Source organism: Vigna unguiculata, chromosome 6 (assembly GCF_037176805.1).
Source record: "Vigna unguiculata cultivar grain cowpea cultivar isolate G323 ecotype 2 chromosome 6, ASM3717680v1, whole genome shotgun sequence".
Taxonomy (NCBI): Eukaryota; Viridiplantae; Streptophyta; class Magnoliopsida; order Fabales; family Fabaceae; genus Vigna; species Vigna unguiculata.
The window spans coordinates 35730448-35745135 of record NC_140797.1 but is presented as its reverse complement, the minus strand read 5'-3'; the positions used below and the strand labels follow the sequence as shown (position 1 = coordinate 35745135).

Genomic DNA, 14688 nt, shown 5'->3' with positions numbered 1-14688 from the left:
TGGTATTACATTACAATCATATTATTAAAGTCAAATAATAGATTCTTACTTCTATAAAAAAAAATAATTCACTGTTTATTGTTTACAACAAAAGACTTTACAAAAGCTAGCATATCCTGAAATTCAAGCTGATGAGTGTCCCTTAACTTGGCAATCTTACCCATTTGGGTTACAAACAGATCATACCTTCCAGTCTCAACAATCTAAAACCTTGAGAATTTCAAAATGGAAGAGGGAAAACCTTGTGAAACTAACAGCTTCAAGTAAGGAACATTATACAAACAAGAGCTGTAGTGGACAAGTGTTCACTATTTGAACAATCAATGAACAAACTTCCAATGTGAAATTGGTTATGCAGATACAAATTTATAGCCTTTACCATCTTCAATACCATATGTCTTATGCCTGTTCTTTCTGCCATCTCTTTGAGGGAAATTTGCAGAATGGTGAGAACCATTATGAGTATGAGAAGATGATCTATCTGTATAGTCTTTGCGGATTTCCCACAGAACCTCTGCACAACTCTGCATAGATGGCCGTGATCGCCTCACCGGTGCAAGGCACTGGAAAGCTAGCTTCAGAACCTTTTGCACTGCTTTGTTTGATACTGGATTTCTCTTTAGTCTTGGATCCATGGCAATCACTATTTCTCCTTGTTTCAACAACTGCATTGCCTGCATGCCATGCAAATTATATAAGCTAAGACTTCATTGAAGTGTACCATGTTCTCACAATTTCATTGCAATGGTCATTATAAAACACAAAACAAGTCGCTTGGTGTGCTCTGCATTTTATGCTGTTTGTGTTGGGAATAGTAAGTGTGAGTCAAAAGTCTCACATTGGATAAAATAGACAAAGTTAAACATTATATAAAAATAAAGACTCATGACACCATTACTTTAAAGTTTTGGGATAAAAGTGGTGTCAAATACCTTATATATGTAAGACTAATATCATATATATGTCGACCACAATCTCTCAATGACTATAACCAAAGAATATGAAAAAAAAATAACCCAACAGTTTGCAAATCTAATTCAACTTGCTAAACAAATTTAACGCGAGATTGAATTTGATATATTTTGGTCTCCAAACGCGTTTCTTAGCTAACACGCTCTCAGCTAACATTGAAGCAAGAACGTATCAAACAGTGTAACCAACTCATATACTAACATAAAACGTGTTTGACGTGTCAAAAAAGTTAAAAGAACTATATTCATTTATTTTTGAAGTTTGGAGACTAAAATGTATCAAACGGTTCTTCTATATGCATTAGGTAGATTGGACCAACTTACCCATTTTATCGTAACTCTCTCACTGAGAGGTCTCTTTGGTTCAACTGCATGTCGTCCTGTGATCAATTCAACAAGCAACACACCAAAGGAATAGACATCACTTTTTTCAGATAGATGGTGCGTTCGCATGTAATCAGGATCTATGTACCCAGCTGTTCCTTTGATTTGAGTTGAAATATGGGTTGCAGCAGGGTCTTCTGAACCCAACCGAGCAAAACCAAAGTCTGCTACTTTGGCCCTTAGTTTATCAGTGATCAAGATATTTGATGCTTTGATATCCCTATGAATAATTGGATGATCTGTGAATCAAACACATACATTCTAGATTAAGACCACAAACAAGACTAAATTATTACATTATCAGGAACAGTTGCAGATACAGAGTAATAATTAAGCCATCCAAAATTTGTTCTAACACATTTCTTATTTTGTAACCTAATTATAATGACACATACCTGTGTACATGTGAAGGTAAGTAATTCCATGAGCTACATCAATGGCTATGTCCAGACGCTCACCAATTTCTAGTCCATTTCCCCGAACACCTGCATTAACAAGTGACAATTTTCTGTATGTCAATATAGGACACATCTGTTTGGATTAAAGTTTGCAAACTTAGTTCATGTTTTGCTTATACAAAAACTACTTTTAGACAAAAATTGACCTTTGAACACAACCAAACATGTCACAAAATTGAGTTTATTCTTCAAACTGGTTTGGAGCATCCACTATTTGATAACTGTACAACAGGGCAGTACATAGACTATGAGGGATTGCTGAAATCATTAGAGTTTCTTTATAAACATGCTCACCATCTAAATGTTCTCGAAGAGTTCCATTACTAACATATTCAACAACAAGAATCTTTTCATCTCCATGCTCCAAATACCCACGCCACCTTACAAGGTTCCTGTGCTCAATTTTTGACAAGGTGTTTATTTCATTCTTGAACTCAGCTAAGTTCTTGTTCTGTAAATCCTGCCAACAAAATTTTCCTATATCAGGCTCATTGATAAAAGCTAAAACTAAAATATGATCAGTCTCACATATTATGAATATGCTTCTCTCACTTCAACTTCAATTGAAAAGAGTCTAGAAAGATGAACATCATTATGTTATGTCATACCTTCTTGGCACGCTTCACAGCAACGAGGGATCCATCATAAAGCCTTCCCTTATACACTGTTCCAAACGCACCTTCCCCAATCTTATTGTCTGGAGAGAATTTTGCTGTTGCCTTGTAAATTTCCTCAAAGGTGAAGTTCCCAACTCCAAGGTGGCTACTTGAAGTGCCAGATGATGTAGAGGATTGAGAGAATACATATTTTGATGAACTCCTAGAACTATCAGACGATACATCTGCTGAAGCTGCAAATTACAAAAAAAAAAAAATTAGTTTTGGGAAAACCCATCACAACGCAATCTCACAAACACATGATATGCCCTAGGCTAAGTACAATACCCTAAAAGCATTGACAATCTTTAGATAAAAAAGGGTTGACTTGACAATGAACAGATACAGTATGAAATCAACTCACATAACCAAATTGCAGAGAAGAAAGCACAGATCTTTATTCAAGAAACTTACACGATACCCCTCCGACCTTGTGTGTGGTCTTTCCATCTTCACTCTGAGGGGATTCTGAGGCAAATTTTCTTTTCCCAGATAGAAAAAATGAAAAAAAATTCTTCACAGAATTGAAATATGTCAGAACAGAATGGTTCTCAACACTGCGCTTGTGGGTGCCATTGCCTGCACCTCTATCTTGGACACCAACGTTCCTTTTTCCTTGATTAGATTGATGCAAACTGTGAACTGGTGTTTTCTTCATTTGCATAAGCTAATGCTATTGCATATCATCTCTTGTAACCACCAAATATCAAAAGAAAGATGATCTCAAAGGCTTCCATTTCATGCGTTTTGTTCTTCCAATGTGAATTTGCTTCCTGCAAGTTGAAGTTATTATTTTATAACTAAAAGTCCTACCTTTTGCATCCCACAGGTCAAAAGATCACCAGCTAAGAAAAAAAATGCATTAAAACCATTCCAGGTCCATGGCCAGCTGGAGTTTGACCGGAATGTGCCAGTCATAGTCAGCACGCGGTTTTCCTAGGGTCCTTCCTAATGTCTTTTTTTGAGGTATCATGAAAGACACAAGTTACTGATTATGATCAAACGAACTTTTAGTATAAACAAATGTTTAAGAGTGGATCTGTTTTTTTTTATTCTGAAAAGTGGTTCTGTTAAGTATTTGAATGAGATTTTAATGATTGAGAAATGAGTAATCAACCTTTATTTCTTCTAAAGTGCAAATATTTTGAAATGGGTCACTGTTTATACAAATGGGTCAAGTCAGCAAAAGTTAGAATTTAAGCAATTTAAACTGTGAATGGAAAGTGGGAGAAGGTAATGAACTAGTAGCAGATGTTTCATGTGAAGGTGTAATAGTTACTACTGGTGTTTTTTTTGTTATTGATAATTTTGTTCATATGAAAATAATGATGTTGACTATGATTTTTTTTTTTTTCCAAAATGAAAAAACTGCGACCAAGAAAATACTATGTGTTTGATCCATAGCTGTCAGTCAGAAAATAAGAACATGTCTCGATTTGTTCTTTATCTTGTGATGGAAGAAAAGACATTGTTTGAGGATTCCTGGAAACTGACAAAGAAATTCTAGGTAAGAAGAAGAAAAAACATTCGCGGAAGTGAAGCAGAAGACCATGAGAATGACATGCGATTGATTTACAATGTCAATATACGAAAGAGGGTCATCGAAACAGTAACTAGATCATTACTGTTTTTGAATTGTAGTGTTGAATATGCTTCTGATTCAAACAAAATTGTTCTTTCTAAGTGCGTGTGATTTATAAAACAGAAAAAGTCACTCACTAACAACTTGTATTCACATTATTTCTGAGAGAGAATGACCGAAGATTTGAAGATTGTGGAGATACAAGACTTCATCTTCATGTTTGTTTTATACCAGTTTTATAAGGTATCATCATATCTAAGGAAACAAAAATAAAACACAACAATTTGAACGCGCATATCTGAAAAATATCTGAAACTATGTTATTGCCATGATTGACCTATGACCCATGTGTGAACCTACTCACTCAGTTTCAAGAAAAAATGTTATTAACACTACATTTTCTAACATATTTTTATTAGTACGTTTCTAATTATTCAAAATTATTAAAATTACAGAAAAACCATATGTTTGCAGGCCTCTTCCCTTATTTGATAAGTTCATATCCTACTTAAGTTATGTTAATTTTAGAAAAATTAACTAATCAGAAAGTATAATATAACGAATGAATATATTAAAATATGTGTGAAGAAAACACGAAGAAGACAATATATTGATTTAGACCTATCTATTATCTTCATTAACTTCAACGTAACGTTAGGGGGAAATGGAATCTCGCTTTTGTTTGACTTTTCTTTGCTACTTTGACTGGTCTTATAATAATTATCATTATTTTAATTAATAGGCAAATTATTTAATTTAGTCTTCAAGCCAAACAACTTTGTTCATTGTTCTATGTTCAGATAGTTTAAAATTACAATTTACAAGTTCACTTGTAAATCGCTTTTGGTGGATTAAATTAAATTAAAATTTATATTCTAAGCACAGGTAATAATAAAAAATTAGTTTAGAACATTTTCTATTGTTATAAATAATTCTGCAAACCCCGATACTTTAGGAATTTTAAGAAAAAAAAATTATATATATATATATATATATATATATATATATATATATATTTTTTTTTTCCTGGTCCTACTCATTAATTTCAAGAAAAACACAAAAACACTTTACTATGACCCAACAGGCCAGAAGGATAAAACTGGAACATAAAATAGATGAGCCACACGAAATATGGACCGGCCCAAAAACCCTAAACCGAAATCTTAAGTTCTAAGATTAATCAAACATTCTTGAACAAATCATTTCTACCTATAATGTACCTTCACCACCACCTCAAATAATCGAGGCATATTAAATGTTTAATAGGTAGCAGAAAATTTTGTTTTTCTACGGGATTAATTTACTTTTTAAATTATGTATGTGAGTCAATTTAAAAAATAATAAAATTATAGATAGGACTAAATCGTGTTTTGTTTGCACGACTTCAATCGGTTAATTAATCTTACAATGAAAATTCGTAATTAAACAGAAGTCGTGACATGATATAAAAACAAATCGTAAAAATTATGGACGACATCTTCCAAATAATGTAAAATTAAAGTCATTAAAGTCGTGAAACATTTAGAAGAATCAAAACAATTTATACTGAAGTCGGAAACGACTTCTGTAAGAACTGACTAAAATCGTGAATGTAGGAAGCGGTACCTGCAAATAATTTATGATATAACGTGATTAAAAATGTCTTTGATATTTCTATATATTTTAACTTAAATAAATGTTTTCTCTTCGATTTATTTTTTGCAGAAATCACTTCTAACATACATGGTTTCTTCGGGAGTTAATTTTTGTTGCAGAAGTCATTTTCCTTATACACGACTTCCGTGATGTTTCGCAGCTTAGTTATACATTATTTTGAAAGATGTCAAACATAGGTACTACGACTTTATTTTGGGTTGAAGTCGTTCATCCATGCCACAACTTCTACTAGTTGTAGGTGATTTTCACAACAATTTTACAATAAATTCATGTCAACAAAAAGCACAACTTAGACCTACACGTGGTTTTTCAAAATTAAATTAACTCTGTTATACCTAGTTTAATTAAATAGTAAATTAACCAAGTTATATAAAAAAACTCAGAAAAATTAGCTTCATACTGTGCTTTCATTTTAAAGATCTAAAGATATAAAAAATAAATGTTTACAGAATAACATAAACCAGAAAATCATATCCATAGATTAATTTCAATTGAAGTTGCATAAAATATGCCAGCATACTTTACAACAGATATCCATAAAACTAAACATGGAATCAAATCAAAAGAAGAGTAAGATGAACTCTAAAGTACAATTGAACAGAAGTCAACAATCTTCAGCCTCCAAAACCGTAGAGAGTTCTTCCCTGTCTTTTGAGGGCATAAACAACATCCATAGCAGTAACAGTTTTCCTCCTAGCATGCTCGGTGTAAGTAACAGCATCACGAATCACATTCTCCAAGAAAATTTTGAGAACACCTCTTGTTTCCTCATAGATCAAACCGCTGATCCTCTTAACGCCACCTCTTCTCGCCAATCTACGAATGGCAGGCTTGGTTATGCCTTGAATGTTATCACGAAGCACTTTTCTGTGCCTCTTAGCACCTCCCTTTCCCAAACCTTTGCCACCTTTTCCACGACCTGACATCTTCTCAATCCAAACTTGCCAAACTCAGATTTGGAAATTATTGTTTCGAATTCAATTGCGATATGTGACTAGAGGGAAATTAGGGATATTTATTAAAGCGGGAAGAGGAATCTGATGTGTTTTTGAAATCTGATCTCTGACGTCGGATTTTGAATTAATCGACGGTTCCGCTTGCGATCCGTGGGACTATAAATCAACAAGTAAGGACCGTCGATAAGTTATTTCAACGTTCAGATTTCGCATTCTAAAGCGCTACGCGGATTGCGACTTTCTTTTGCTGATTTCTGTGGCATCACTTTTTGTAATTTTTTAATTTTAATTAAGCTTTGAGTTTATGACAAAGTTAAAAAAAATCAAAAAATATAAAAATAAATTGAAAATTTTTGAAAATACACATGACATGTATTTGGTGTTAATGTTAACTCAAGCCAGATAAAATTGAACTATTTTAAAGAATCGAAAAGTTAAATCAAATCAAAAAATAATAAAATAATAAAAATAAATTAAACCAATAAATTAGGTGATCAAAACAAAGTAATTAAGTCTATTTTTTAAAAAACTTTGTTCTTTTTTCTTATTTAATTATTTTTTAAATTAGTTATTTAATAAATTAAAAAAATAAATAAAATATTTATATTTATTTTTATAATAATAATTTCATGCAGAGAAAACTTTTAAGACACCTTAATAATAAATGTAATAATAGTGCTATATTCCTATATTCTCTACCTACCTTCACTTCATTGACTTTGTCTTGATAATTTTGAATTGAACGAAGACAGCACCCTAACATTCAATCTATTTAAAATATAATTAACACCCTCTTTTATCATGCTTTAAGAATAAGAAAAAAAATTCACTTAAAAAGATAAATATACTTGTATTATAAAATAAACAATATTCCTTCCCACAATACGAACCACTGAACTTGAATTATACCTATCTTGATGTAATTAAAGACACTTCTATATTATATCATATATTAACAACTGTGTATCCTCGACTCAAAATATTGACTCTAGCCCATTAAATCATGGTTTAATTTGATTATTTTGAAAGTATTCAATTTTCTGGTAAGAGTTGTTAATAGATGTTGGTTCTTAAGTGAGCATTCATCAAAGTCTCATATTAAGAATGAATGATTTACGATTTTTGTCTACAAAAACTGAAGGAAGAGTTTGCAATTTTTGTTTACAAAGATTGTATTATTAAGAGTTTGCAGTTTTTTATCCATAAAAAATTATGCGAAGGTTTACAATTTTTGTTCAAAAATTATATTTGAGTGATAACGTTTCTTGTTGAGTATATCTGGATGTAAGTCTTGAGGTGTCGAACCACGTAAATTTTTAGTGTGTTTTCATTTATATTTTTTTGTTCTTATTTGTGAATATCTTTCCGCTTGAAGAAATTATTTTTTTGTAATGCGTGATTTTCCAGTAGTGATATGAGAGTTGAGGTTCTGGCCAAAGGTTTCTTATAAAGGGAGAAAGAGAAAGAGAAGAAGTTTGACATACTTACCGGAATCAACTTTGTGTCTTATGCCTTTGAAGGGAGTGTAGTTATGTGTGGCGAAATGCTCTTAGATTTGCAGAGAAGATCATATTTGTTGCTCACATGCCCATGAGTGATGTACGATCAAAATGCCCATGAGTGATGTACAACCAAGATTTAATTTGTGAATCATGATTTTCGGCATATGCAATTAAAATATATAATATTTTAGTATTTAGACCAAAAAAATTTATTAAAAATTTAATTAATTCAAATTTTAAAAATAAAACAAATAAAATAACCTAACTTTAACTCGTTTTAATTAAAAAGATATAATAAATAAAAAATAATTACATTTAGTTCCATAAGTACTGAAGAACACTACTTTATCGAATAAGCATCGAAGAACACTACTTTATCAAATATCAATTAGTGTACATAATTTTATACATTGACTAGAATTTTAAGATATTAGTAAAATAACTTATTCACAGTAAATGCTTATTCATATTTTAAAAACAATTTATAAAAAAAAAAATTGAACATTAACTTCAAAATATTAAAAAGGAGTAAATAAATAACACAATTCTGCATTACAGAAAAATCTCACACAGCACTATAATATATAGTAAGTAATTTGTTGCATATTTTATGTTAAACATATGTATTAAGTAAATGAATTAAAATAAAAATGGGCATAAATATTATAATAAAATATTTTGTAAATTAAACCCATTCTTAATGTTTTCAAATTTCATATGCTCTTTTCTTTTTACATCTTACTTATTTTTTCCCATTATTTGTTTACATATTCCTCCAAATTTTAATAAGTAGTGATTTATATCTAATTTATATTTTTGCATAAATTTTTCTATACATTTTAATTAATTAAATTACATTTGGTGAGACTTAAAATAAAATTAAGTTAATTTATATGTTTTTAATTAATTAAAATGACCCAAAAAAAGTTAAAATGAAAACGCAATTTCCTCGTTAAAAATTACAAAAGCTAACTTATAAAAAGCACAAATATAAACACTAAAAATACCACTAAGTTAAATATTAGATAAAAAAAAATCAAGTGCACCACAATTGATATTTTCCACATGGTTTCCAACCTCCACCTGAAGCAATCAAATCAGACCACTTTTCATCTAACAAAAGTCACAGTATCAAGTTAAGCATTGTGGGATTCCCATACCAGTTAAATACACAACAAAATATTGTTGCAACACAGTAATTCCCAATCCAGGTAAAACCTAATCTATAAAATCTCAAAAGTATCACATGTATCTTAAAGATTAAACTAAACAAGTTTCCATGGAAGTAAAAGCTTTCAAAAGAAGTACATAATAAGAAAACAAACTAAGCAATTGTTCAGCCTCCGAAACCATAGAGAGTCCTTCCCTGTCTCTTAAGAGCATAAACAACATCCATTGCTGTAACAGTCTTTCTTCTAGCATGCTCGGTGTAAGTCACAGCATCACGGATCACGTTCTCCAAAAATATCTTGAGCACCCCTCTGGTTTCTTCATATATCAAACCGCTAATTCTCTTCACGCCACCTCTTCTGGCCAATCTACGAATTGCAGGTTTGGTAATGCCCTGAATGTTATCTCGTAGCACCTTTCTGTGCCTCTTGGCGCCTCCTTTCCCCAATCCCTTGCCACCTTTTCCACGACCTGACATTTTCTGGGGAAAACTTTGCTACCGACTACAATTTAGGGATTTGAGGTTTCAGATTTGAAATGCTATAGAAACTTGGAGGGAGATTGAGTATTTATGGGAGCGGGAAGGGTGTGTTAGCTTGCTTTGGAATTATATCTCTGCCGTTGGATTGTATATTAATCGACGGTTCCTCTCCATTATCCATGGACTGATAAATAGACATTTAAGGACGTCGATAAAGAAGTTTTAACGGTCAGATATTGATTTGGAAGCATGCGTGCATTGGGATTAGTTTCGCTGTAAGAGGATTATGGTATCACATTTGTTTCTACATTTTGTTCTTTTTCTTATTTAACTCTTTTCTAAACTAATTTTTTTTAAATTAAATAAATAATAATAAAAAATTCTGGAACATAAATATTATTTATGTTTATAATTAAAATTTCATCAGTAAAAGTATATCACAGGAAAATTGTTAAGACCACCCCACTAATAAATATGCTACTGAAATCAGTGTTATATTCTATATCTACACGTCTACACTTTCTTACCATTCAATTTATTTAGGTTTAATTATTATTTTAAGTTTTTCACAAATTTTGTTACTTTCAAATTGATTGACATGTGATTAGTGCGTTATTGTTAAGTTCTCATTACATGTATTTTTATTATATTATAGTTGTATACTTCTATAACTTTATATTTTTATAAATTTTTTATTTAATAATTTTATAATTTTATAATTTTACGATCTCATAATTTTATAATTTTATATTTTTGTATTTTATAATTTTATATAAAATTATAAAATTAATAAGTATAGATATTAATAATGTGCTCAACTAGCTATTCGACTCAAAATACTGAGTCCAGCTCATAGAATTATTTTTTAAATAATCAATATGTTGCAGCTTGTGCCCATTATTGTTCTTTTGAATTGACTTTTTAATTTTTATCTTAAAAGTAAACAATTTGTTATTAGTTATGATACACTGATATTTTAATTTGGATTATGTATTTGTGTTCGACACGTATCAGTGTCCTCTATTTTAGAATATTTTATCAATACTTATTAATGAAGTATCTATTTTATGAATTCGTATTAGACTACAACAAAATATTTAAATAATTATTAATTTTAGTGACAAAAAATAATTAATTAATTATATGAATTTATAAACTAAACATTATTGACAACTAAAATAATTCAAAAAATTATAATTGATCTCTAAATTGATAACTTAAAGAGTTTATATTATAAATTGGTTTCTAAATTTGTCACTAACATTAACTACAAAAGTTTTAATTTGGATTCATACAATAACAATCATATATTTATTATGTTTTTAAAAAATTATTGTATATTTTCCAATATTCATATACCACGTATCATATCCTATTTTTAAAATAAACGAATTATTGACATGTCATATGTAATACATATATCGTATCCGTAGAATGATGAGAGAAGGTGTTGATCGATTATATTTCAAGGACACTAATATTTTTTTACTACCATTTAACATTACCCTTCACTACTATTTACTTTCTCTTTTTTCTAAAAATATAAAAGTTAATTTTTGTTAAGACTATTTTACCTTTATACAAGTGGTCAAATAGTCCTCAAATTGTGTCAAATAACTTTTTTTCATATTTCAAACAACTTTTTTCCATATTTCAAACAGGATTATATTCCTTTAACAAACTTTGTTTTTAACAAAGTTGGACAAAATTTGTTTTCTAACATAGACCAAACATTTTTTTTTGTCTTTCTAACTCATATCAAACATTTATTTTACCTGTTAAAGTATTACCACATATGCTTTATCACATGTTTGTTAATAAAACTTTGTCCAAATATAATTTTCCTTTGAAATACATTGAATTTTACTTTTTTCTGTGTTGACTGATGAAGACGAAACAGTTTGAAGAGAAGGTAAAGTTGATAACAGTACTATATATTTCATTATTTAGGGGTCTCAACCTTACAGATCCACCTCCACTCCATAATGGAAAGGGGTTATGATGATTTCATCTGTGGCATATGCTTGGAATCCAAGCCAGTCTCTGAGCGTTTCAAAGATGGCAATTGTAGGTTTTACAAACACTCATTTTGCACTCACTGCTTATCCAAGCATGTGGAAAGTCGAATACACCGAAATATGCTCAATATGACTTGTCCAGACCCTAATTCTGTTGTGGAATTGAAGCCTTAATCTTTCCATCTTACTTAACAGCTTTTCACTTTTAGTACTCTACGGAATTAGTTTCCACATTACTGTAACAATGGAGGTATATATGTATATGCTTAAATTCTGTCTTTGCAGGTGTGGATGCGAAATTTGCTACGGTTGTGGGGTGGCGTATTGGTATGGACATATATGCCGTTGACGATGAATTGGTGGTATTTGACAAGAAATAAAATAGTATCTATGAGGATGCATATTTATGTTTCTGTTGTTTCAATCTATGCCGAATCAGGCTTATATAAATTGTTAGATATAAACTTTTGAAAGCGTGTTGGTAATTGGTAATTGAGTTTCTTAAATGCATTGGTAACTACATATATTGTGATTTTGTTTCCGAGGTTGAAGAAGATAAAGGGTGATATAGAATGTTATGTTGCACGCATCACAAAGCTTGATTTATCCTTTGTTTAACCTATAACAATGAATGAATGCGTAGCAGGATTATGAATAGAATGTAAACAGACTTGCAACTTATTATATATATTCACTGCATCATCAAGAGTTGCACGATAACAAAGCAAAGAAGAGTGTCCCGAAAACTGATGGATATAATAGAGTTGGATGAGAAGCTTTTGAGGTTGGCTATAGAGAAAAAGTGGCAGACATGTCCCCATTGCACCGTCTTTGTCGAAAGTACTGGTGGATGTGAACACATTACATGCAGGTTATTGTGTTATCATTGGTTTTTGACTTGCAATCTTTGTATATATATCATGAAATATGAAGGTAAGAGATTATGTTACTATCTCCACTGTTATGTTTTCAGGTGTGGGTGCGATTTCTGCTACATTTGTGGCAAGAAATGGGAGTTTGGTCACACGTGCAGGAATACTCCTTCTATTTAAACCAGATACAATTAGCAATGAATGAAGAGTTTTGAGTTTTGAATTGTCAATTCTAAGATTCTCCTAGTATTACGTTGTTTATGTGTTTTAGGCTATGCAAGGTTGTTGTTGTTATGGTTGATAGGGCTTTCAACCATTGTATGTCATTTTTTATATTTTTTCTGCGTGTTTTTTAATGAAAATATAAACTCAACTTTTTAACGTGCCTATAATAATAAGCATTTGTTATCTCTTGAGATATATAGGCATTTAAGCATACAAATTCAAACACTGTTTATACTTCCTCTAACTTCTTCACAAAATTATACAAAACTATAGGATAGGTCTCTCCAAAAGAATGAATGGTGTACTATATTTTTTTATTTGATTTATAAATACTTTTTCATATAGATGGATTCTTTAATAAGCTGGATCATACTTAATTAACTCATTCTACCTAATAAAATATTTTATATTATCTTAAGCTAATCCTTTTTTATTTACAGGTTAAACAATACAAGAAGTATATGAAAAAAATATATCCTTGTACACGTTATTTTTATTTTTCAAACCTAAATTGTATTAAACTTAAATGAAATAAATTTTGCATGTTATTTTGTTTCTATTAAAATATTATTGACGAGACGAAAACTCGCCGATCAACCTGGGTCTGTTTCAAGATTTTTGTACAAAAATTCAAAAAACAATGAGAGAGGGATCCATTATAATCAGGAAAATCATTTATGACAAGTTTTACTAACAAACTTTTAACCACACACGTAGCATTATCTTAATAAATGAAATAAAGATATAATATAACTTAGAAATAAAAGAAAAAAATTTATTTTATGATTCTATTTTTTATTTCCATTCTTTAATTTTTGACGTGATTTAATGTTGATATTTTTTTAAGAAAAAGATAGTACCATGCTAAGCAAGCGAGTACTTGAAATTTGTTGTCTTTTCCAATCAATTCAAGAACGAGACAAAACATTAATATTAGATTCCAATATCTCGATTGAAATATCAATCCATGGTTGATGGAAATAATGTGATGGTTTTAGGAAAATGAAATTAGATGAGTGCGATGAAATGGTTAGTCTAAAATATGTATGTTGAATGAATTTGGTACTTCTATAAAAAAAAGGATAAGATTAGTTAATGCAGAGTTATAGTGTTATATATTGATCAGGAGTAATTTTGTGATGAATAGTTTATTTTTATTAACTTTTTTTCTTCAATTTTCTTTGTTTTGACTGTTTTTATGTTAATCCAAATAATATAATTTTTACTCCTTTTCTCTTTATTTTTTCATCTTTTCTCATTCCCACAATTCTTAAATACAAAACCTATGATTTGTTAAAAGTAAATTAATGTTGTCCTTAAGATAGAAGAAAAGAATTGAGCGGGAGAATTGGAGCATTATGTACACAATATCCAATAATCTAATTTCCAAAAGGTGTTTGGGAAATGTGGTATACCTCGTAGATTTCCAATAATTTCTTGTTTTGTTTTTATATGTTATCTTCTTTCTCTTGTGCTTATTCAAATTAACGATGGTTCCAAAGCATTATGGCTCCCACGCATTAGACAGCGTGGAGGTGCAAATGATGTCCCATAGTTGATGGTCCTTTCTTTTTCCAATGTTTTTTTCTTATATTAATGTAACATTAATCTCACAAATTATATTTTAAAATGGTTAACTTTATATTCCTTTCATTTCTTTTGTTACCCTTAGTTATGGTTTATTCTTTTTAAATTATTTATTTCTTGAATTGTCTTAATTTAAATTTAATAATAATATCAATTTTTTAGCATTTTAA

At 30.2% G+C, this 14688-nt stretch overlaps 4 protein-coding genes across 4 annotated transcripts; 1 reads left to right on the top strand and 3 right to left on the bottom strand.

Annotated features, from left to right (window-relative positions):
* Positions 1-87: 87 nt before the first annotated feature.
* On the bottom strand, positions 88-3294 carry LOC114188647 (calmodulin-binding receptor-like cytoplasmic kinase 2). Its single transcript, XM_028077216.2, has 6 exons — positions 2884-3294; positions 2422-2663; positions 2108-2273; positions 1751-1840; positions 1296-1594; positions 88-674 (listed from the first exon to the last, which is right to left on the bottom strand). Exons 1-6 carry the CDS (start codon positions 3131-3133, stop codon positions 351-353), a joined length of 1371 nt encoding a protein of 456 aa, XP_027933017.1. The 5' UTR covers positions 3134-3294; the 3' UTR covers positions 88-350.
* Positions 3295-6163: 2869 nt separating this feature from the next.
* LOC114188504 (histone H4) lies at positions 6164-6708 on the bottom strand. Its single transcript, XM_028077077.2, has one exon. It carries the CDS (start codon positions 6631-6633, stop codon positions 6322-6324), a length of 312 nt encoding a protein of 103 aa, XP_027932878.2. The 5' UTR covers positions 6634-6708; the 3' UTR covers positions 6164-6321.
* A 2448-nt stretch (positions 6709-9156) lies between these two features.
* LOC146885837 (histone H4) lies at positions 9157-9884 on the bottom strand. The gene has a single exon (XM_085674559.1). The coding sequence runs from the start codon at positions 9811-9813 to the stop codon at positions 9502-9504; it is 312 nt and encodes a 103-aa protein (XP_085530685.1). The 5' UTR covers positions 9814-9884; the 3' UTR covers positions 9157-9501.
* A 1917-nt stretch (positions 9885-11801) lies between these two features.
* LOC146885836 (uncharacterized) lies at positions 11802-12886 on the top strand. Its single transcript, XM_085675110.1, has 4 exons — positions 11802-12001; positions 12120-12178; positions 12597-12705; positions 12808-12886. The coding sequence occupies exons 1-4, from the start codon at positions 11802-11804 to the stop codon at positions 12884-12886; spliced, it is 447 nt and encodes a 148-aa protein (XP_085531236.1).
* Positions 12887-14688: the final 1802 nt, after the last annotated feature.